Below are 23,576 nucleotides of genomic sequence, written 5' to 3'. Positions count from 1 at the left end.
TCTCAAGGTGATGGCACTTAAATTCATTCAGTTGCTTTTGGCAACTTTTTAAAACGCAACAATTTTAAGAACATTGTTAATGGCAGCGTTAAACGTATAGGCCGCAATAGAGTCTCACTGTCATTTTCAAAATATGAGGATGCCAACCATTTTCTCCAAGACAGCCGACTGAAGGAGAATAGATATACAACATTCATTCCATCATTTAACGTCATTAGAATGGGTGTAGTTAAAGGTGTTCCATCTGAAATGTCTTTAGATGAGGTTAAGGAGAGTATAAGTGTACCTATAGGTTGTGGAGAAGTTCTAAAATTGAGAAGAATCAATTATAAAGTTATTGTGGATGGCGCTCCAGTGTGGAAGCCCTCACAAACAGTCGTTAGAACTTTTGACGGACAGGTTCTCCCAAAACGCATATTTATGTGTTAGATATAATGCTTTGCCGGTCGATTTATATGTTTATCCAACAATCCAGTGTTTTAATTGTTGCCGGTATGGTCATACACAGGTGCAATGCAGGTCAAAACCCCGCTGCTACAAGTGTGGACAGGGTCACACCGGCTCCTCTTGCACTACTGAAGAAGATAGTGCATCTTGTTGCCTGTGCTCTGGCCTTCATTTTGCTACCAATAAGTCTCGTTGTCCTGAGTTTGAGAGACAGAAAAATATCAAGCTATCTATGGCCCAAAGTGCTATTTCCTATTCTGAGGCATCAAAATTGCACCCTTTTGTGACCAAACCGTATGCAGATGTGGTTATGGCCACTCCGTCTTCTCCCCAGAACCAGACAACTACTAAAAACCATAATTTAGGTATACACAGCATTCACATTCATATAAAAAAACAGTATTTCTTAAGCCTCGCAGTCCGCCAAAACCTCAAAAAGGTTTTGACACTGTCACACATTTTAATCTATCAAACGATTATAACATGCCATCTCCTTCTGGAAATGGTTGTGCCATTGCACAACAATTTAACAAAAATACTACCAATGAACTCATATTAGAACTCATACAACTGTTAAGTATTAATTTACATAGTAATCACTCAGAATCGTCCAACGTTGCACATATTACCAGTCCATACTCTCATGTTTCCTTCAATAATGGCCAACAATTCCAAAATTCTTCAATGGAATTGTCGCAGCATCAACAATAAAAAAAGCGATTTAATCCATTTAATTAAGAAGTTTGACCCTTTTGTTATTACTTTATCCGAAACATGGCTTAGGTCCGAGTCATGTTTCAAAATTCCTGGCTATGCATGCCTCCGTGAAGATAGGTCGGACGGGCATGGTGGTGTAGCCATCCTTGTAAAAAAATCTTACCATTTCTCTCATGTTCCATTAGCACCTCATAATAATGAATTTTCCATCATCTCAGCACTTGTAGATAACATTTGTATAGTTTCAGTGTACATACCTCATCCCTCGCTTACCATACTTAGTGAAGTAAGAAACATCATATCATCTCTTCCTACTCCATGTTTAATATTAGGAGATTTTAATTGCCATCACCCTGCTTGGGAGTGTTTCAATTCAAGTAGTTTAGGAGAGGAAATAATAGACATAGTTGATTATTATAATTTAAATATATTGAATTCTGGTGTTCCTACGCGTCGGTCTGCTCCCAATGAGAATCCTAGTGCATTAGATTTATCAATTTGTAGCTCTTCCATATCTCACTCCTTATTGTGGGAGGTACTTCCACTTTCCTATGGCAGTGATCATTTTCCAATTCTCATTTCTTTTCCTATTAAAAACAAACCATTACATAAAAGATCTCGACTGTTAGCATATAAACTTCAAAATGCAGATTGGGATAAGTTTCGCAAACATATGGATGAGAGGTTGGGAGAATTATCCGATGTATCTCGTGAAAATTTGTTTAAAACTTCTGATGCTTTTGCTAAGTTTATAATTAATATAGCTGATGAAGTTTTTCCACGTAAGAAGTCCTCTAAATTCAATATTCCCAGCTTTCCATGGTGGGATCCTGAATGTTCAGAAGCTGTTAAAAAGAGAAAACAGAGTGAGTTAATGTATAATAATAATATGAACGAAGAGAACTTTAATTCCTTATTAGTTACTTTAAAAGAAACAAAACAGTTTTTGAAGAAGAAGAAAGTTGACAGTTGGAGAGCCTTTTGTGCATCTTTGAGTCCCAGTACTCACCCGTCAGAAGTTTGGAGGAAGGTTAGAATGTTTAGAGGAGCTTTTGTAGAAAATAACGCCATCAATCTTGATCCTCCAATAGCTGAGAAATTTTTAGATAAATTAGCTCCTCCATTTGTCCCATTCCCTGTGTGTCCTGAACTGGCTTCCCCGTCCAATATTGATAATGATAACGTGCAGCGTTTTAACAGTCCATTTTCGTTATTGGAGCTCAAGAATGTCTTATCATATGTTATTGATTCTGCACCAGGATGCGACGGTATCCCAATATTCATTCTTGAAACATTCTAGTGACAAGGTTATAGGTTACTTTCGTAATATTATCAACGGGATTTTTATGACACCAAATTGGAAAGTACAGTTGGTGTTACCATTTCTCAAACCGAATAAACCCCGTAATGATCCAAATTCTTATCGTCCAATTGCGTTATCTTCTGTTTTAATTAAGATTTTAGAACATTTAGTTAAAAATAGGTTAGAGTGGTTTATTGAGAGTAAGAAATTATTACCCGATATTCAATATGGTTTTCGCAAAAGCAGAAGCACTTTAGACTGTATGGGTTTGTTAGTTTCTGATATCCTTTTAGCCTTCTCGAAACGGGAATATGTAGTAGCTTGTTTTATAGATATCAATTCGGCCTATGATAATGTAAATATATCAATTCTTCTAAATAAGTTGTCCCTCTTGGGAGTTCCTGAACGCTTGTGTAATATTATTGCTGCTATGTTTTATGAACGGACGATTAGGTTAGATTTAGATGATAAAGTATTTCACAGGACAGTTTGGAAAGGACTACCACAGGGTTCTGTTCTAAGCCCCTTACTTTTTAATGTATATTATACATACGACCTTAGTTCTAATTTGCCAGATTATATATCAATTTTACAATATGCCGATGACATAGTGCTCTACTCTAGAAATAGATCCGTACAAAAGGCCTGCGAACTTATAAATGCTAGTTTGAAGGAACTAAATGTATATTTAAATAATAATGGGTTAGACCTTTCAGTTCCGAAAACCTCAGCAATTATATTTTCTCCAAGGAAAAAAACGGTTAATGAAAGCTTATTATATGGTGGATCTACAATCTCCTTTCGTCAAGAAGTCAAGTATTTAGGAATGGTTTTGGACTACAATTTGTCAGCCAAGGGTCATTGTAAATATGTTAAAGGTAGATGTGAACGCTCATTAAACATACTGAGATGCTTGGCTGGTGTATGGTGGGGCAGCCATCCTTTCTATTTGAAGCTTATTTATAATTCAGTTATAAGAAGCGTAGTTGATTATGGTTCTTTTCTTTTAACACCGGGTACAGAAGATGCCTTTAAAGTATTCAAAGTCATACAGAATAAGTCACTAAGGACAATCCTTGGTGCTATGCGAACCAGTCCGGCTAATGCCATGCAAGTGGAGTGTGTTGACCCACCTGTGCATTTGAGACGTCAATTTTTATCCGACAGATTCATTTTTAGGACTATGCAATTTTCAATACATCCTCTTATCGCAAAATTATCGACTCTTTATGATCATATGCAGTCATCTCCATATTGGCGTAATAGAAGTCCTCCTTGTATAATTAATAGCTACCTTAAATTTTTGTCTTTGTCTTCTCCTACTGTCAAATATATTAACCTTCCTATATACGAGAAAGACTTTGAATCTTTGATTATTTCTCCACAAGTTATTCTTGACTCCAATATTATGAAGGATATAATAAGCTCTAAGCCTGTATTTAACAAATTAGTGGGCGAAAATTGGTCTGATTGGCATCACATATACACAGATGCATCAAAACTTTCTACAAATAGTTGTGTTGGCGTTGGTGTATTTCATCACCAGTATAATGTTGTACAAAAAATTAAACTCCCTCCAGAATCTTCGGTATTTACTGGAGAACTATTTGGTATTTATAAAGCTGTTGAGTATGTTTGCATGTTCAATTTAAATAAATGTGTAATTTTTTCCGATTCTAAAAGTTGTCTCCAAATTCTTTTAAAATCACCTTTCAAAATGACAAACAGTTACCCTTTGTTATATGAAATCCGAGACATCTTGTTAAAATGCGAAAAGAAAAGGCTTACTATAAATTTTGTATGGGTGCCAAGTCATTGTGGAATTTCCGGAAATGAGAAAGCTGATCGTCTGGCCGTAGATGCTGTTGCTTCTGGTGATATCTTTCCTTATAAAAATTTTTGCCATGATCTTCTGTTGCTCCCCAAAAGATATCTCAGGTTAGCCTGGGAGTTCTTTTGGTTTTGGAGCGGCTTGGAATCTGGAAGTTATTATCTTAAGATTCAAAATGACATCCCTATAAAGCCGTGGTTTTACAATAAAAACTTTAATAGACGCGAAATATCATGTTTAACACGCATGAGACTGGGCCATACAAGTGCTCCTTCTGATCTTGCTAGATTTAAATTTATTAATGATCCTAAATGTGACTGTGGTGCTGAGGTGGCTGATATTAACCATATATTCTTTTGTTGTCCCTTATACGATCGCACTGTTTTCATGGAAACTTTACAATCTAAACATATTCCCTTTCCAACAGACATCCCTTCCTTGCTTATTAATCCTGATTTATATAACATCTTAGCTTGGTTCATCTTCCATAATAATATAAAAGTATAGTCTTTATCATATTAATTATATCACATTGTATTCTTATTTATATACCTGACCTGACCACTTTTTCCAAATTCCGAATTTTCCTTTATTCCTTTCCGCGTTTAATTTCCTACCCTTTTACTTGACGTTGGCTATGGGCAACACCGCCCTCAAGTCCATAGAAGAAAAAAAAAAAAGAAAACCTACTAACCGCCATGACAAGCAACAAAGCAATGTGGCTGACAGTTGACATGACAGATGTGTGACAGATGAATAGCACTGACGTTTTATTTTGTTTTTTTGGCTCTGGCTAGGTCACTATAGTCCATACAAAACCTTTTTTTGTTCCTAGTTGCGTCAGTCTGGATTACGCCTTGACTTGACTTGTCATTTTGCTGTCATATCATTGTCATATCCTCAAGGAAAATCTAATCAAAGTACTGGCCGATTCGCTTTATTACTCGTACCTCGTACTTACTATACTTCGGAATAATTAAAATTTGTGAAATTTGAATATCATAAACTGCCAAATATACTTGGTAGCGGTTTATGGATTGAAAGTCAAAATTTGTTAATTACGCATAAAACTCCTGAATTAAAAGCGATTTTCTTTGTGGAAATTCTTTGTTGGTAAACAAAGGATTGTGAATTCCATAATGTGGTCTCATCTTCAACGGGGTAGTTCGCCCGTAGATTGGTGCGAATCTAATTACTCTATATCTCCTATGATCGCCGAGTTCGTTAACACAGTACGTAGTTTATTTCAAATATTTGTTTATTCAGCGGTTGCCAATCTCTTTCAGAAAGGATTTTTTTTAACATGCTAATTTATTTGCAGGTCAGCAACATCTTGTTTTTCCTGTTTCCTCCGGTTCTCATTCATTTGTTCCAAGAGTATGCAAAGTTTGTTAATCCAGCCATAAATTTATTATGGATCATGCTGATGGTGGTGGGCCTGAGCTCGGCCTATTTTCACGCGACCCTCAGTTTAGTTGGTAAGCTCTTAATTAAACTAAAATAAGTATACAGCTAAAACTGATTTAATCAACCTGATTTATAAAATTAGGAATGAAGCCGCAATAAAATCTTTAACAAGAACTTAATATGTATATACTTAATTAATTAATTAATTATTAATTAATATTGGGGACATCTTACACAGATCAACCTAGCCCCAAACTAAGCAAAGCTTGTACTATGGGTGCTAGGCGACGATATACATACTTATATAGATAAATACATACTTATATACATAGAAAACACCCATGACTCAGGAACAAATATTAGTGTTCATCACACAAATAAATGCCCTTACTGGGATTCGAACCCAGGACCATCGGCTTCGCAGGCAGGGCCACTACCCACTAGGCCAGACTGGTCGTTACCAATTCAATTTATGATATTATGATATAATTATAACTACAGCTTGACACATTGGTGGCCTGAAACCTAAAATATTGTAAACAGGATTTACTGTATACCTACCTGTTATAAGGTTCAATGGCCTTAAAAAAAGTGAGTCGTCTCTTTATGATACTTTATTTTGTAAATTATTGCTTTCAGGTCAACTACTGGATGAGATAGCCATACTGTGGGTGTTTATTGCTACATTTGCTATGTTTCTGCCAAGGAGATATTTTCCCAAATTCTTAGGAGGTAATAGGTAAGCTTTGTAGACTCATCATTATTATTATGTTCCGTTTAATGGTCAGTCAATTTCTCAACACTCATACACTACAAAATTTCAAAAATAGAGGGGAGCACATACACCCCCTTAAACTCTTAGCCCTTAAATTCTAAACTACCACTTACCTACAGAGTGATAAATACACAATGAAAAACAAACATCCCTTTGAAATAAAACCCAACCCCAAACAACTATGAATTATTTATTTGACTATTAACTGCTACCGAAAGGTTGTCTGGAAGAGTTCGCTTTTTAGCGATAAGACCACCTGTTGTTTACCTCTCTGCTTGTGTTTCTGTTTTCTTTTGTAGTGTTTTCATTTATTGAGGTGTGCAATAAAGAGTATTTGTATTGTATTGTAACCCAGGCGGCGTAGCACGGTCGCGTTTTTATCCCATGTCACCATGCCCGTCACGTTCTAACAAGTATGTAAGTGCGAAAGGGACGCGCATAGTGATAGTCGATAAAAATGGAACCGTGCTGCGCCCGCAGGTGTCATATGTTTTTAAACTATTGCACAAATTTTAAACTATTAGGAAGTTAAGTGTTAAAATTGTAAACTAACAATATGTTAAAAAAATGCATAGAAACGACATTCCAGAAAACCTTTTAGTAAACTCTATATGTATTTGTTTTTGTAGATTTCCAAATAGCAGTTATGCAAAATTACTGTATACTTGCTCAACAAAAATACCCATATAATATGACCTTGGCTTGAATATTGCTTCTTCACATGCACATGTAGCTGATTTGATTATTACTGCACTAATTAAACTGTTTGTATTGTTCTGCTCTGAATTGAGTATTGTATAGATCTTCTAAAGTACTTAAACCAAAGCATGTGGTTTCTCTCTTTTAGTCTGTACTCTGTACGACAAACATTACTGTTTACATAGACCTCAACACTCTACCACTAATACTATAGTACATAGTTATATGTGACGTCCCACGGTCAAAGGTACCTTATGGCGGGTATGGAGTTATGCATACCCCAGTAATCTACAATAAATAAGCTATCGATAACACAAAAGATCAACCTTCTAGGTTGCGTAGTTACAGAGATATGATTTTTTGAAAATAATGTTGTGAAATGAGCAACTTTACGATAGAGAAGTTTTAAGTTTAGCCGCCTAAAAAACTATGTTCCTGAAGTAAGTTACATAGTTGACTACAAATAATAATGCCTTATATATCTGAGATTAAAAAAATATTGCGACTTGTTCTGTAATGCAAATAGAAACTTTTGATATCGACTGATTTATGTGTATACTAACCAATGTCTTGAAAATAAAGTTTTATTTCATTTTCACGATTGATTGCAATGAGCTCTCAAGATTTAAATTTTATCTATTAGAAAACGACACTGACAGACAGTTTAAGCAAAAAACAATACCGATTTAGAGGTGAAAATGTATTTTCTGACTTTTTCATATAAAATCACAAAATTGAATATTTTTACTTTTAATGTGACACACAATCAATTTTTCTGAGCACATATGAAAGAAATTCTGTCATTCAAATGAAATAAATCCTAAAACCCCAACTAAATACTATATTTAACCCCTTATGCCACTTTAAACTTACATAACAATAACAGTATTTGCTCCATACATTTACGAAAAGGTACCTTATGGAAATAAATCTAATAATACATCACTACAAAATATCAATCATATTATAGTTTATCTTTTATGAATAGAAAATATTAATTTACATTAAACTGCCCCCAATTTAATTAGTTCTTCGTCATAATAATCTTAAAAAAGACCAATAATTTGTATGTAATGAAAAGGTACCTTGTGGTCAAGTTACATGATGAGGCATGATGATGATGGAACAGTTAGGATAAACTAATAATATTTTGGGGTTAAGATGGTATAAATCGTCTATTTCTTATCAATAATATATTTCGGTTGCTATTGAAGATAAGCGGCATTGAGGTTCAATGACCTCAGATATTCCATAAGGTAATGCGTCGGGTATTGGCATTTTTCAGCAAACCAATGGCTGATTTACTGCATGCGACCAAACCAAATGAAGATTATTCTAGTTAAGAAAGACTTGACGAGAGTAACTTTGGTATAATAGCAGTCTACTTGGATTTGTGATGTCGGTATATGTACGGTTATAATATTTGCGAGGCGCCCCAACCAGTACTGAAATTATCAAATTAGTTTTGCAGAATGCTAATACAGATCTCTACCAAACTTCTTTTCCCGTATTGACTAGTTTTTTTGGGAATTTTCAATCTTTTTTCCATAAGGTACCTTTTCTACTAAACTCTGAGACGACATTACTAGGCTTATAACTAACTTATAACAAAAATAAAAACAGGTAAACAAACGTTACGCATTAAGGTTTCAGATCACACAATAAAAAAAAATTGAGCATTTTTTCACCTCTTTACAAAACATTTAATATCTCCGAAACTAGAAACCCTCATAAGGTACCTTTTCCCGTGGAACGTCACATATATATATATATATATATACCACATCGGTGGCAAACAAGCATACGGCCCGCCTGATGGTAAGCTGTCACCGTATCCTATGGACGCCTGCAACTCTAGAGGTGTTACATGCGCGTTGCCGACCTTTTAAAAACCTAAAACCTACCTTTTTTAAAACATAGTAATGTATATTACAAAAGTTGAGCTGGAGACGGATAGAAAGAGCTTGAAAGTTGTCTAGATATACAATTAATTTTTTGGTTTATGAGAATACTATTATACAATACAATACAAATACTCTTTATTGTACACCTCATTACAGAAAACAATACAAATAATACAGGAAGAAGAGAATTATGAGTGTCTAACTTTTATCTTAGTGTTTTGAGTTAGTTATTAGTTAAGATCAAGTTTTCATAAGTATCTATGTATTTTGTTGCCTACTAGCCATAGCACAAGCATGCAAGCGTTAGGTACCTACTTATATACCTTCTAAATAACTTTACCTTGAACTAGAAATAAGTTCTCTCATTACATTGGCATGGTCTTAGTTGATAAGACTAATAATTTGTTTGCGTATGACCTACAGCCCTTAAATCATTGTTAGCATACTTAATGACTTTAGTGTTGACACAGCATTCAATTAGATGCTTTGTTCTTATGAATTTATGATTATGCCTATTTATAAATAAGTTTGTAGGGTTTTTCTGTTGCTGAATGTCTGGAATCCCAAATTTTTAATGAACCTTTATCTATATGTAAGTTTTTTTCCGGTGTCTATTTATTTGCTTTTGTTTGCCACTTAAGTGTAGGTACTTAGTTGAAAATCTAATTAGAAAAGTACGAGGGGTTTCGTATACGTGACTCAATTCACTATATCTGTTAGGTATATTAGATAGTTTTAACAGTTTTGAGTGAGTACCGGTCGACATTAAATCAAAAACGACATAATTTATATTCTTATGAGCGTGGGGTTCGAACTGGTTTGTAGCTAAAAAAAGGGTTTCTTGTAACAATTGTAATATATGACCGAATTATAAACGATACCGGACAAATTCGAAAAAAAGGCTTAGCTTCGCCTCTGGGTTGGATAATTAGTCAGATGGCCATCTAAAACCACGCCCATGCCAATTTTTTGCCTAAGTAGACCCCAACTGTGCGTTTATTTAGGATGTAATTGGGAAAACGCTAATCAGAGGGGTAGGAGAATTTTATTACCGTAAAAACTACGGTCAACTAGTTTTTCTTAAAATTAAACCTAGCTCGATTGATTTTTCGTCTTCGATTCTTCGTAAGCTACTGGGCAGTAGTCCCTGGTGTTCACTTAATTATACGGCAAATGATGATGATGGAATTTCCTTTTGCAGAGTTGCTTCTTTTGACTCACAGATTGATTTACCAATCGAATTTTTGATGCAAAATTTTGACTTAAGGGGGGGGGGGGGGGGTGTGCCCCCCGAAATTTGTAAAAAATAAAGTTTTGCTATGTGGTCAAGTTTGGTATCATTTTCGTGTAACTCAAGGATGCTAAATTTGTTTCTGATATTTAATTTATACGGTTTCATATAAATAATTTGAAAAAAATTAAAAATAAAAATTTTCTATTTAATTTTTTTCCGAATAAAAGCCTATATTTTTCTTATTATAATATGCACACAAAAAATAAAAAAAATCATGAAAAAGCCCTACTACTTCTCGTTATAAAAAGTATACATATGGCATATTTACTGTACATTAATGTGAACAAAAAAATTTAAATGTAAACCTACTTTCGACTACTCATTGAACAAGATACAACGATGTGGCAATTTACGGCGCTTGATGATGATGAGATCCCTTTTTATTATACATAGTGAGTCCTTAGAACCCTTAGATCATTTTAGGAAGGAGATCCACCTTGATTTTTGATACGGTCGGGATGAAAGGTGGGGTGATTTGTCCCATACAATCATAAATTTATGCAAGCACCTGTTTAGGTTTCTGCAATAAGTTTGGTGACATTTTCGAGTAAATCAAAAGACAGAAATCATTTAGGTAATTAAATATTCAAAATACAAATTAATAATGTAAATATTGACTAATATTTAAATTATTTTCCTCCGTATAGCTACGTCCCTTAAATCGGATTACGTTGTGCACTGAGCATATATATAGGCAGTAAAATCTTTAAAATACGAAATAATGTAACTATTAGTCCATTTCTCTTTTTTTTCTTTTAATTTACTCGATAATGACACCAAACTTAATGCAGAAACCTAAACAGATGCTTTCATAAATGTATGATTGTGTGGGACAAATCATCCCCGGCCTTTCAACCACACCGCACCAAAAATCAAGGTGGCTCCCGTCCCTAAAATGATCTAAGGGTTCTAAGGACTCACTATGCTAAAGGGTATCTCATCATCATCAAACGCCGTAATTCTAATAGCTGTAACTCATATCTTTGTATACTATTCAGTGAGCTGGTGGTCGAAAGTAGGTCTACATTTCATTTTTTTTTCTCTATATTGTTAGACATAAATATGCAATGTGTATACTTTTTATAACCAGGAATAGTAGGGCTTTTTCATGAAATTTTTATTTTTTGTGTATATATAAAAATAAGAAAAATTATGGCATTTATTCTGAAAAAAATTAAAGAGAAAAATTTTATTCTTCATTTTTTTTTCAAATTATTTATATGAAACCGTATAAATTAAATATCAGAAATGAATTTAGCATCCTTGATTTACCCGAAAATGATACCAATTTTGCGCACATAGCCAAACTAAATTTTTTACAAATTTTGGGGGGCACCCCCCCATAAGTCAAAATTTTGCATCAAAAATCCGGTTGGCTCCCGTTCCTAAATCAATTTGTGAGTCAAAAGGAGCAACTCTGCAAAAGGAAATCCCATAATCATCATTTGCCGTATATCACACTTTTTTGTCGTGAGCGCCACCGCCACGGACTATAGGTACAATATAACTTTTATAACGTCAGCCGGCAATTGTTAGGTACCTATCGTAATGTGGTACAATATAACATCTTTATCTTTTTCAATTTATATTTTTTTCTTTTCCAGAAAAATGCTAGCATTGTACGCGTGTGTTTTCTCATTTGTATCAACTGGCTTCCTGCTGATGTATCCATTCGCCAACGCCTTTGCTCTGATGGCGCTCGTCGTACCCAGTTTAATGTTCATGTACAAGGAGTTATTAAGGTAAACTTACATTAGAATTTTGTAGCGTACCTAGTCGTTTCAATATGGTAGTTTACTGATGCTTTGGCAAATTGGTCCTTCGAACCGGATTATTAGATAGCGTTAAAGAATTAGGTAGGTAATACCTTTTTTGACGCCGAGTATTACTGAAAATATAGCAGTTGCCCCTGTTGTCTGTTGTCAAGCGCTTATGTTCTGATGATGTAAATACCGTTACTTACCCCAGATGGGAAACCGTATGATAAAACATTTGTGTACATTTCAGAGTAAAATGCGCGCGCGTGTACCGCCTAGGGTTGCGCAGCATGGCCGTCTGTTTCCTGGCCCTATTCTGCTGGATCATCGACCGCCTCTTCTGCGACGCCTGGCTCTCCATCGACTTCCCCTACATGCACGGCGTTTGGCACATCCTTAGCTTCATCGCCACCTACACGGCGTTCGTAGTGTTCGCCTATTTCAATGTCTCTGAGGAGAACCCGGACCAAAAACCTGTGCTCAAGTATTGGCCAAGCAACGACTTCGAATTGGGTATCCCGTATATTTCTGTCAAACGTCCGTGTAAGAAAGATGAAGATTTGGCAATATAAAACGCTACTTCTATATGTATATGTAGTACGTATAAAGACACGTTCACATTAGGCTTGATCAGCCGTTCCTTATGCCGTACTTTTGGTGTATGTATCCGTAGTGTAAACGCTCTATTCTAAATATATGCTAACTGACGGCTGACCGTAACCAAACTTGGAGCCTAATGTGCACGTGCCCTAAATGAGTCGCTAAATCGAATGTGATATGTGAGTGTGAATTAGACTGTAAATCGTGATGTCTTTGTTTAGCTAAACGCTGTAAATGTAAAACAAATGCAGCTCGCTAAACGTAGCATAAGATATTATGTAATTTGATTATTACCGTGAAATTCAATTTCAATAAGTTTAGGTACCAAAGTATGACAGTAGCCATCAAAAACATTCTTACACACCCGCTTTTTGTTATAATACTTATTTTGGATCATAATGTTCGGTCCGATATCAAAATTCTAATCGCTACTGAACAGTGCCCCTTCGAATCATGACTAGCGTACGTAGGACCGACATTCGTTAGACATTATAATTCAGATTCCCATATAGTGTTTCTACGGGGAGCGCACTATGTGCCGCATAAGGATGCCAATAATATGTTATAAATAATAATTAATACTGTGGCGTCACGTATTCAATAATGTTCAACAGTAGTTTCAATGTTAAGTAAAGTTGATTTAAAAGAATGTAAATAATCAAAACTACGGGAATCGGCTTAAGATATAATACCATTGATATAAAAAGTTACTCTTTTATATATCATATCAATCGTCTCATTATATACCCAAATTTGTTTACATTGTTTTAAATACCTAAAAAACAGATTATAGATATTATGACTAAATATAAAGTAAAGTTTTAAAGAAAGTATATTTTACGATTAGCTGATAATAAATGAGTGAGAAACATGTTTTTTTTAATTTTAATAATTAATATGCTGAAATTAGCAATGTAAATCTTGTGTGCACATATAGATATCCACATATTTATTACTTTTATTAGATCTATTATAGTGTAATTAATTAATGCATTTATTTGGTAAATTATTAATAGAATATTAAGGTAGCAGACAAATTGGAAAGAGGTTTATGTATTTAGTCTATTACTTTTTTTTATCTATTGTTAAATCAAAACATGTTGTAGATATAAAATGTGGTAAATAACTAGTATAAATCTGTGACGTTATAAAAGTGTCAGTGCAGCGGGCTCATATTAAAGTTACATATATGTAGCTGGTCAAACAAGTTTGTCAGTAGAAAAAGGCGCGAAATTCAAATTTTCTTTGGGATATCTCTTATAGCGCCTACATTTTTAAAATTTGCCGCTCTTTTCTACTGGCGGAAATAGCTTGACAGAGTATAGTTTTATGTTGTTATGCGTGTAGCCTCTCCACGATTTACTTAATACCTATATTTTGGAGCTAGATTTGTGTTGTAGGTACCCTAAGCTTCAGTTGGCACCTTATTACTTCCTAGAACGTGTTTAGTCTACAGGCGAGAACCTTGAATAAATCAATTCAATTGGCTGGGTTGCCTTTTTGTAGGTACATAGACGATCCAAACAATGTTGTCGCCGTTGTAGATGCGAAAAGAAAATAATTAGGTACGCACGTCATTCTATATAAATTAATGTCCTTTCAGAAGCAACTCGTTTATTAAAACTAAAATTAACTACAGTTAAGATAACTAAAGCTAAAAAATTTAAAATACCTATCAAAATTTTGCGCCCTTGGTAGGGTGTCCATCACGCAGGCAGCGTTCCCACGCTGGATTGCTATGACCAATCTTTGCGCGAGAAAGCTGCCTTGCGAGGGTCACCTGTGGCCTCCCTTAGGCGTTTGCTGAGCGCTTTGTGTGTGGTGTCTCGACGCCAAAGGCTACAAATTCGTATAGTGTGCGCCGAGACAACTATATTTATTCGCCTTAAAGCGTTCTCGGACGTCAGCCGCCGCCCCGGCCTGTTTGCTGGTGGCTGAAATGTAGGACATTTCAGAAACCGTTTTTACCTTTTAACAATACTTTTGAACAAAGAGTTCATGATTGTAGTTAGTAGATCTGGTAGATGTAATTGATGTAAAGTCTAAGTAAAATCGTGCCCTCGAGTTTGAAAGCTAAACCAGATGTCGCTCTATGGTGCCATTTTTTGTGGTAACTGAATTGTCGAACGTCATCTTTTGACAACTAGAGCTACTGCATAATCTACGAAGCTGTACAGTGCCAATGTATCTACATTATCTGTCAAATCCGAAACACGATTTGTCTCACACGATATATTTTACAATCAATGAATTATGAGCTTATTAGCTTATGAGTATGCCTAATATTAGGGATAGGTACCCGGTACATTAGGTGTAAATAAGTTATGTGGCATAGGTACATATATAAATGATTAGCTCAAAATTGACAAACATTGATCTATAAAATACGGGTTGTGCTCACCATCAGCATCATTCATAAAAATCATTTTGAGCTTGTTTTATTCTATCTGCCGACATGAAATGATGAAACCTATATTTTAATGTTGTTACCTTCTAAATCTTCTAAACGTGCTCGCCATTTAAGTATAAGTATGCATCATCATTGAAATTGTATTATTTTTATAGTATTATATTGTTAGTTAGAATTCTCTAATTAGGACGAACCAAATGTATATTTACGCTGTGATTTTGTTTGGTTTCTATTTTATTTGTTAACTTTTTGGCTCGAGTGGCAATGTTTTACGAATAGCTCATATATATATTTACCATTACAATAAAGCGTTTTAAGACTATCGTTGTTTATTGTACTTCAAGTTCATTGGCAAACCTACAATAAATAAATGTATGATGAATGTATGATGACACTGAAACAAAAACTTAAAATTCATAAGCATTAATTAAAAATAGGTAGATGTTACATACATGCATAGACTGATTGTATGCATGCAGGGGGGTCACCCCTCTGCAGTCTGCAGCTGACTGTAATTTAACCTTACGATGTGCCCTACATAACCTACATTCAATACAGATGGGAACAACAACTAATCATGGCATGTATATATATATGTCGCAGTCGGATCGTATAATCCGCCGTATTACATTACGGCTAGCCGTTTTCAAAAACAGGGGCGTTTTGAAATGCGGCGGTTTAACGATTAGCCGGATTGAATGCGGCTGAATGAGAATCCGCCGGAATGTATTCGACGCCATACGTTCTTCAACACGGCTAGCCGTAATGTAATACAGCGAGTCATTAGCCGCCGCTTTGACAGTTTTTAGTTCCCATTTTTAACACTCGTGGCGCTGCCTCACAAACGCTGGGGTGTCCATCAAATCTGAAGTTCGTCGGACTGTTTCTTTACAAAAACATTTCCTTCGCAACTTAACTAGACGGAGCCCCGCTTCGCGGGGCTCCTATTTCTGAGCGGTTTGCCCTTCGGGCATCTGAAGCTACCTAACGAACCTAACCTACCTACCTATTGATTTAGTGAGACGTCCGTGAAAACATTACACTTTGGGGAAAAAAGCGTAGGTAGGTAAGTAGGTTAGGTTCGTTAGGTAGCTTCAGATGCCCGAGGGGCAAACGGCCCAGAAATAGGCGTCTATTTAAGTTGTGAAGGAAATGTTTTGGAAAAGAAACACATGTAGTGCGGTGGGACCATGGTAAAAATAAATTAAATTGCAAACGTTGTCAAACTCCGGATACGTAGGCGACCGAAAGAACTGGTCACTCAACAATCTAAAATAGTAGTACGATGCGGCTAAACGTAGGCCGCCTTATTGAAGAACGTGTCGCAATGACAATCCGGCTAATCGTCGAACCGCCGCATTTCAAAACGCCCCTGTTTTTGAAAACGGCTAGCCGTAATGTAATACGGCGGATTATACGATCTGACTACGACATATATATATATATATATATACTGGGTGATCAATCCAAATGGGTCAGTATGGAGAAGTCAGAAACTATAAGAGATAGCGAAATCTGTTCTTAGGAACCATGGCGTCGATTTTAGATTTAATAATAATGGCATTCAATTTTTTTTTTAATCTATCATACATAACCGGGATTCGAACCTAGTCAATATTCTTTATGTAATCGCGTGTAGTATTTGTTTGTATGGCAACTTTTAAACGATGCGTGATAGGTGGGGGGGTGCTCGACCAAATATCATAGAGGGCCCCGAGACAAAACAAACTAAGTACATTAAAAAAATCAAAATAGACGACTTTTTTTTTTAATTTTTTCAAATTGGTCCAAGCGCGCTGAGATTTGGCATGCGGCGAGCCTGGGGGCCCAAGATTACCATGTCAAATTTTTTTTTGGAAAAATCCAAAATGGCGGCGGACACGGGCAAAGTCAAGTTTCCAAGTAGATTAAGCGAGCCCGAAGGGCGAGCTTCAGGCCGGGAGGCCGAAGGCCGACCCCGGCGGAGGGCCGAAGGCCCGGAGCCTCCACCCCGACTCCCAAAACGCGACTCCCAATAGGAAAAATGTTGGGTCGTGTTTAAGCTCCAACTTCCCCCTCTCGTGTGACGCTTCGGGCCTTCGGCCCTACGCGGAGCTCGTCCTTCGGCCTTCGCAAGCCTCGACGCTTCGCCGTCGGGCATTCGGCCCGCCGGCTTCGCTCATCAAGACAGTTGACTTGGTAGGACGCTTGGAAGCACCGCATTCACGCAGCTCAGCCTTCGGCCTCGCGTTTTGGGAGTCGGGGTGGAAGCTCCGGGCCTTCAGCCTTCCGCCGGGATCGGCCTCCGGCCTCCAGGCCTTCGGCCTCCCGGCCTGAAGCTCGCCCTTTGGGCTCGCTTAACCTACTTGGAAATTTGACTTTGCCCGTGTCCGCTGCCATTTTGGATTTTTCCAAAAAAAATTTTTGACATGGTAATCTTGGACCCCCAGGCTCGCCGCATGCCAAATCTCAGCGCGCTAGGACCAGCTTGAAAAAAAAAAAGTCGGCCATTTAGAATTTTTTTTATTGTAGTTTGTTTTGTCTCGGGGCCCTCTATGATATTTGGTCGAGCACCCCCCACCTATTACGCATCGTTTAAAAATTGCCATACAAACAAATAATTGACCAGGTTCGAATCCCGGTTCTGTATGAAAGATTTAAAAAAAATTGAATGCCATTATTATTAAATATAAAATCGAAGCCATGGTTCCTAAGAACAGATTTCGCTATCTCTCATAGTTTCTGACTTCTCCATACTGACCCATTTGGATTGATCACCCTGTATAGATCAGTATATTGAATTAACTACGTCACTAGCTAGAGAATACGCGACAATCATACTATCGTTACTGCGACTGTTTTGCCATCTAGTGTCGGATAGCGAAACTAAATTCAATTGAGCGAGAGAGTACTGTTATATATATAGTTCGTTTTTTTTAGCATTAGAAATAAGGTAAACAATCTTGATGTGTCTTTTAATTGAAAAATCTAGTACGATCATTTATATTCTTCTACTTTCATAAGTAATAGTTATTGATTTTTAAAAAGCGTTTTTCAATTAAAAGAGATATCAAGATCGCTTACCTTCTTTCAAGTTCTTTCTAATGCTAAAAAAAACGAACCAGTATTTGACTATTCGCTGTGTTCGTAACTAGTGTAATAGTATGGAAAGTAGTGTCATAGGGTGCAAATTTTGGTATCGGATGAATTCACTTAGCGCAGATGTAATATACGTAAAGCTAAGCTAATTGAGCCCGGTAGACATCCGCCACCCCCTGGCAGGTAGGCAGTCAAAGTAATTTGTCATGGATTCAAGCTTTCAACTCCTTTTTAACCCCGTTAGAGGATGAATTTTTAAAAACGCTTAAATTACTTTTCTTGTATTCTAATAATATATACATATACAAAGTTTCAAGCCCCACACTCGAAAAAAAATTTCATCTCCATAAAATAATCAACCCCTATTTCGCCACCTTAGGGGACGAATTTACAAACACGCTGAAATAGTTTTCTTGTATTTCAATAATATATCGTTTAACGAAGTTCGAAATTCCTAGCTTAAAATAAAACATGGACCCCATACAAACTTTCATCCCCTTTTTAAGGGTTGAATTTTTCATAATCGCTTCTTATCTCTTGTACACATTATAAATGTAACCTGGTGTGCAAATTTCAACTTTCTAGCATTTGTAGTTTCGGCTGATAATAGTAATAGTTGAATAAAAAAAATAGCAAACCGATTTTGATTTGAGCGTCAATATTATTTTTTTTTCTATTAAACTGTACATTAAATGTCTCAAAAATGAATTCCCCATGCCCGATTTATCTGGAAATGATACCAAAATAGATTTGCGTAACTTTGGATGCCCCCCTGCCTACCCACCAGGGGGTGGCGGATGGCTACCGGGCTGGATTCGCTTAGCTTTACGTATACTACATCTGTGCCAAGTGAATTCATCCGATACCAAAATTTGCACATCCCATACATTGGGTGACACTACTTCCCTCACTATAACACATATAGGATATGATGGGTTTATATATCAAAGTTTTGGCAACAGCGTATAGAAAGCCATTTTATGTATTTAACTGCTCAATAATAAAAATATGTCGACCAACCAAGTGTTTGTTGTTGGCCCATTAAACTGACCAAACCTGAATTTAAAGGAATACTTATACCTACTATTGGGAATTGCAAAAATTATGATATTGTTAGTTTTTTATTCTAACAATTATAAGCACAATATAAACATGTCAATATTTTTCTTACAGATTATATAATATCGCATTGTATTGATTTCTCAATCTGAATCCGAGGACACATTGTGGTGGCGGCTGGAATGTAGGCTGGAGTTCTCGTGTTTCTTGCGCGGGTAAGTGGAGCCGCCGCGGTAAACCACGTGGTTCTTCTCAGTTTCTAATATTTTCACTTCATGCAATAGAGAAGGCTTTTCCATTACTTTCTGTAGATGGTCCCAGATGTAAATTGCTAAATTTTCTGTGGTGCTCACCTGAAAATTCCAATTAAATATAAAATATGTCACTTATCTATTAAATTGAGTAATTGAGTTATTATTATTAGGTTAATTAGTTTAACAGAAAGTAATTAGAAAACAATTATATACCTATTAGTGGCATTTCATATTTCGATTTGTATATGGCCACGAAATTGAAAGTTGCAACTTTATTGTGCAATATTTAGACAGTGCGTAAGTTTTAATTTACTTCTTTTTCTTCTGGCTTTTAGTTCTGGCCAATTTAAGCAAAATTGATGTGCTAATGTAGAAGTGTAGGCTTTCACATATGATTTACTACTTATTTAAAATTAATGTATTAAATTAAATATATGTATATTTTCACAGTTAAGTTTTTCCTTACCACTGTCTTAAAATAAGGCACATCCTGATCCAAGTTCTTGTGGTCCAGGGGATCCATGATGGCCTCTTTCATGTACTGCTTCAGGTCATGGATGTTCATCACCATCCCGGTGTGAGCATCTACTGGACCCTTTACTGTCACCAGAACTGTAAGAGAAATTTGCAATTCTTGATTCTTTACACGGTCAATGTGAGAGTTCATTGTCTCAAACTGTTTTTTTTTGTTGATTGCTTATCAGTCTAAGATTATGATGATGATGAAGATAAGAGATAATTTAGATTTTATTCTATATTAATTTTCTTTAATTTTTTTTTTTTTTTTTTTTTTCTTTCTTTTATCTGCAATCGGCTGTTTTAGCCATAATCAGATGTTCTGTCGTTTTGAGGGTTTTGAGAGGTATTCCATTAAATACTCTCTCTTGACTTTGATGAGTTTATCTTCTAGTGCCTTTGGTCCAGCCGCAGTATTTGCCACCTTTTCAGCCTACTCGGATTGTCATTGGTGTTTACCAGGTCCCTTGCAAGTTCGTTTGTATGTTTTTTTAGTCGTTAACCACATCAAAACAAAGAGAAAAGAAGCAGACCTTCATTACAAGCGCCTGTACTGGCTGATCGGCCGACAATCACCTCTGACACTAACTAATAAAATGCTAGTGTATAAATGCATTATAAAACCCATATGGACATACGGGATTGAACTCTGGGGAACGGCCAGTAACTCAAACCTCGAAATTTTACAAAGGTTTCAGAATAATGTCCTAAGGGCTGTAACATGTGCACCATGGTTTGCAAAAAATACAGAGATACATGAATACGTAAATATTCCAACAATCAAAGAGGAAGTTAACAGATATTGTGTTAAATTTTCTTTAATGATCTTAAATTCTTATTATTAAATTTGACATGTCTGTATAACAATTCATTATTGATTAATATTAATAATCATCATCTATTTTGATATTTATGAATTTTATGATATATTTGTACAGGACTAATAGGACTATTCAAAAGTGAGAATATAGAGTTGAATTGAATGTTCTTAAAATGATCAAATGATTATGCTATGTTTAATATGTTTTCATATTATTGGCAAAGTTTGGAGTTGTTGAATAAGATGTACCTAACTTTTAGGTAACATAAATACTTTACAGAACATGTGATTAACTTTGGGCTCAATTTAAAATCCTTATAAGAAAAAAAAACCGGGCAAGTGCGAGTCGGACTCGCGCACGAAGGGTTCCGTACCATAATACAAAAAACGGCAAAAAAAAAAGGTCACCCATCCAAGTACTGACCCCGCCCGCGCCCGACGTTGCTTAACTTCGATCAAAAATCACGTTTGTTGTATGGGAGCCCCACTTAAATCTTTATTTTATTCTGTTTTTAGTATTTGTTGCTATAGCGGCAGCAGAAATACATCATCTGTGAAAATTTCAACTGTCTAGCTATCACGGTTTGTGAGATACAGCCTGGTGACAGACGGACGGACGGACGGACAGTGGAGTCTTAGTAATAGGGTCCTGTTTTACCCTTTGGGTACGGAACCCTAAAAATGTTTGATACTATCTACTTTATATGTTATTATGAGCAGCTGTGTGGTGAAGTGCCTGGCTTAGTAATACACTTCATCTGAAGATTACCTACATGCTCTGTAGTTAGAAACACTGGTGTAAAGACTGCTAGCTGTAGATTAAAAAGAAGAGCCTAAACATTACTTACCAACATAGTTGTGCCCATGGCCATTTGGGTTATTACACTTTCCATAAAGTTTCTTATTTTCCTCATCACTTAAAAATGGACTGTAAAAAAGCAATGATTTGGTCAGTAATTAGTAATACCATTCATCTGAAAAAATAGTCCATAATGTGTTTATACCTTGCAGAATTGATCAGAGTACTAAAAACTACTTTAACTTTCGTTTTAACATCTTTATCTAAAATATTGTTATTTTTTTTATTGATTTGTGTTTTATTTATACACAGATTTGCACAATAATATTTTGGTATACTATAAAGTATAACAAAATATTTTCGCATCGCGTTCATCGGTGATTTTGATTTAACAATTTCGCAACCAGGCAAAATTTTAAACAATACCCCAGAAACCGACAGTACTCGCTAGTCGGGCAACGACGTGCAACTCAATGCCGCATGCCGCGAACCCGCTAGTCGGGCAAGCAGCGGACGCTCAGGGCTGTGCCAAGTAACTTTCGTATAAGTACGTGGATAAAATTAAATCTGCTGTCTCATCTGTTTAGGCTCCCCGTTTTGTTCTTCTCCTAATTCTAACTCCTATTGATACATACACGGGATGCAATTTCACGTAACCAACTAATAAGAATTTTTATTTTGTAATCGCATTAGGTAAAGTAAATAAAAATACAAAGTGAAGTAATAAAATATAATAATCAACTGTACCAACTTTTCGACCACATAATAATCAGAAGACTTACAATTTTTTCTGTTAGTGGCAGTGGCAGCCCTGAGGTAGTGAAGATGCAATGCTTGCCCGCCTGTCGGGCACTTCGGCGTCGCGTGTAGGTTTATAGCTCTTGCCCGACTAGCGGGTATGCCGGCATCTGAGTAAAGTTTACGAGTGCCCGAGAGTCGGGTACGCGGTGTCGAATGTGTTAAAAGACAAACGACTTCCGATTTATTCACGTGTCATAACTTACGTACTTACAATAGAAATTAAACCTTAACCCCATGCTAGAAAATTTAATATTGTCTAACAGAAATGACAGATTTAGTGCTGACAGCAACAAGTAAATAAACTTAGCTGACTCGACTGTCGTTACTTTGTTCATAGTTATGGAAATATGTGAAATAATATACCAGTACCTGTGTAAACGGTGACAAGAGCTGAATGTTTCTCTTCTTGTTATAGATACAATAGGCAATGACGACATTTTATTATAACAAAAGTAAAACAAGACTTGTTTTACTTGAGTTTTTTCAATCAGTATTGACACTAGTACTCAACGGTAACGTAATCAGTTACTTACTAAATGGCAATGATATATTTATTACTAATATTTATATCAAAGAAATAGTTAATTAGCAGTAATTAAGACAAATGATCCAATTACATTCTACTTGACTTGAACTTGAAATAGTTGAAATGAAATGAGAACGGAGACACTGACATTTGTGACAGATGACAGTGAAGTGTGAAGTTGAAGTGAAGCAGTGGTGGAATTATAGTTGGTCCATGGAGTTGGTCCATGAATCTAGTATTAAACTGGATTGGGCATGAGTGGTGGGGATAACTGACAGAACGGGATAGTCTTACGTATCTTTCAGTAGGAGTAGCAGAGAAAGCGCTATTATTGTTTGTCCTTATCACAGTCTCACATATTTTTTGTTCCCCACCATTTTTTTAGTATGGATAATGGTGGGCAACAAATAAATTCGACCAATCACAGTGTCGCATTTGCGTATGTTTTGTCCCTCACGGAGGCACGCGTATACCACTTCTATACGATCCTACATTCTATGAGTTGGTCAAACCAATTTGTCAGTCAGTAAGAACCAGGAAAACTATACACATCCTTTTCTTTTGGGTGCTAGTACTAGT

The 23,576-nt window shown here is 36.0% G+C and overlaps 2 protein-coding genes and 1 long non-coding RNA gene across 3 annotated transcripts; 1 reads left to right on the top strand and 2 right to left on the bottom strand.

Moving 5' to 3' along the window:
- Positions 1–1,571: 1,571 nt before the first annotated feature.
- Positions 1,572–2,470, bottom strand: LOC134789483 (uncharacterized). The gene is made up of 2 exons (XR_010144076.1): positions 2,174–2,470; positions 1,572–2,009 (listed from the first exon to the last, which is right to left on the bottom strand). It is a non-coding gene; the product is annotated as an uncharacterized LOC134789483 (long non-coding RNA).
- Positions 2,471–5,267: 2,797 nt separating this feature from the next.
- Positions 5,268–15,438, top strand: LOC134789761 (alkaline ceramidase). The gene is made up of 5 exons (XM_063760393.1): positions 5,268–5,530; positions 5,620–5,776; positions 6,345–6,444; positions 11,982–12,119; positions 12,385–15,438. Exons 1-5 carry the CDS (start codon positions 5,438–5,440, stop codon positions 12,704–12,706), a joined length of 810 nt encoding a protein of 269 aa, XP_063616463.1. The 5' UTR covers positions 5,268–5,437; the 3' UTR covers positions 12,707–15,438.
- A 3,890-nt stretch (positions 15,439–19,328) lies between these two features.
- LOC134789482 (6-pyruvoyl tetrahydrobiopterin synthase) lies at positions 19,329–23,100 on the bottom strand. Its single transcript, XM_063760060.1, has 4 exons — positions 22,841–23,100; positions 21,720–21,799; positions 20,002–20,147; positions 19,329–19,634 (listed from the first exon to the last, which is right to left on the bottom strand). The coding sequence occupies exons 1-4, from the start codon at positions 22,906–22,908 to the stop codon at positions 19,425–19,427; spliced, it is 504 nt and encodes a 167-aa protein (XP_063616130.1). The 5' UTR covers positions 22,909–23,100; the 3' UTR covers positions 19,329–19,424.
- Positions 23,101–23,576: the final 476 nt, after the last annotated feature.

This window comes from Cydia splendana, chromosome 4 (assembly GCF_910591565.1).
Source record: "Cydia splendana chromosome 4, ilCydSple1.2, whole genome shotgun sequence".
Classification (NCBI taxonomy): Eukaryota; Metazoa; Arthropoda; class Insecta; order Lepidoptera; family Tortricidae; genus Cydia; species Cydia splendana.
The sequence above is the reverse complement of the archived record's forward strand: the minus strand, read 5'-3'. Positions and strand labels throughout refer to the sequence as shown.

Excerpts from the sequence above, each read along its gene's own strand:
- LOC134789761 (XM_063760393.1), top strand. The coding sequence starts at position 5,438 with ATGTGGTCTCATCTTCAACGGGGTAGTTCGCCCGTAGATTGGTGCGAA. Across the intron at positions 5,777-6,344 it reads CGCGACCCTCAGTTTAGTTG|GTCAACTACTGGATGAGATA; the intron begins GTAAGCTCTTAA and ends TATTGCTTTCAG. Across the intron at positions 6,445-11,981 it reads AAATTCTTAGGAGGTAATAG|AAAAATGCTAGCATTGTACG; the intron begins GTAAGCTTTGTA and ends TTTCTTTTCCAG.
- LOC134789482 (XM_063760060.1), bottom strand. The coding sequence starts at position 22,908 with ATGTCGTCATTGCCTATTGTATCTATAACAAGAAGAGAAACATTCAGC. Across the intron at positions 21,800-22,840 it reads TCTTGTCACCGTTTACACAG|TCCATTTTTAAGTGATGAGG; the intron begins GTACTGGTATAT and ends GCTTTTTTACAG. Across the intron at positions 19,635-20,001 it reads TGCCTTATTTTAAGACAGTG|GTGAGCACCACAGAAAATTT; the intron begins GTAAGGAAAAAC and ends TGGAATTTTCAG.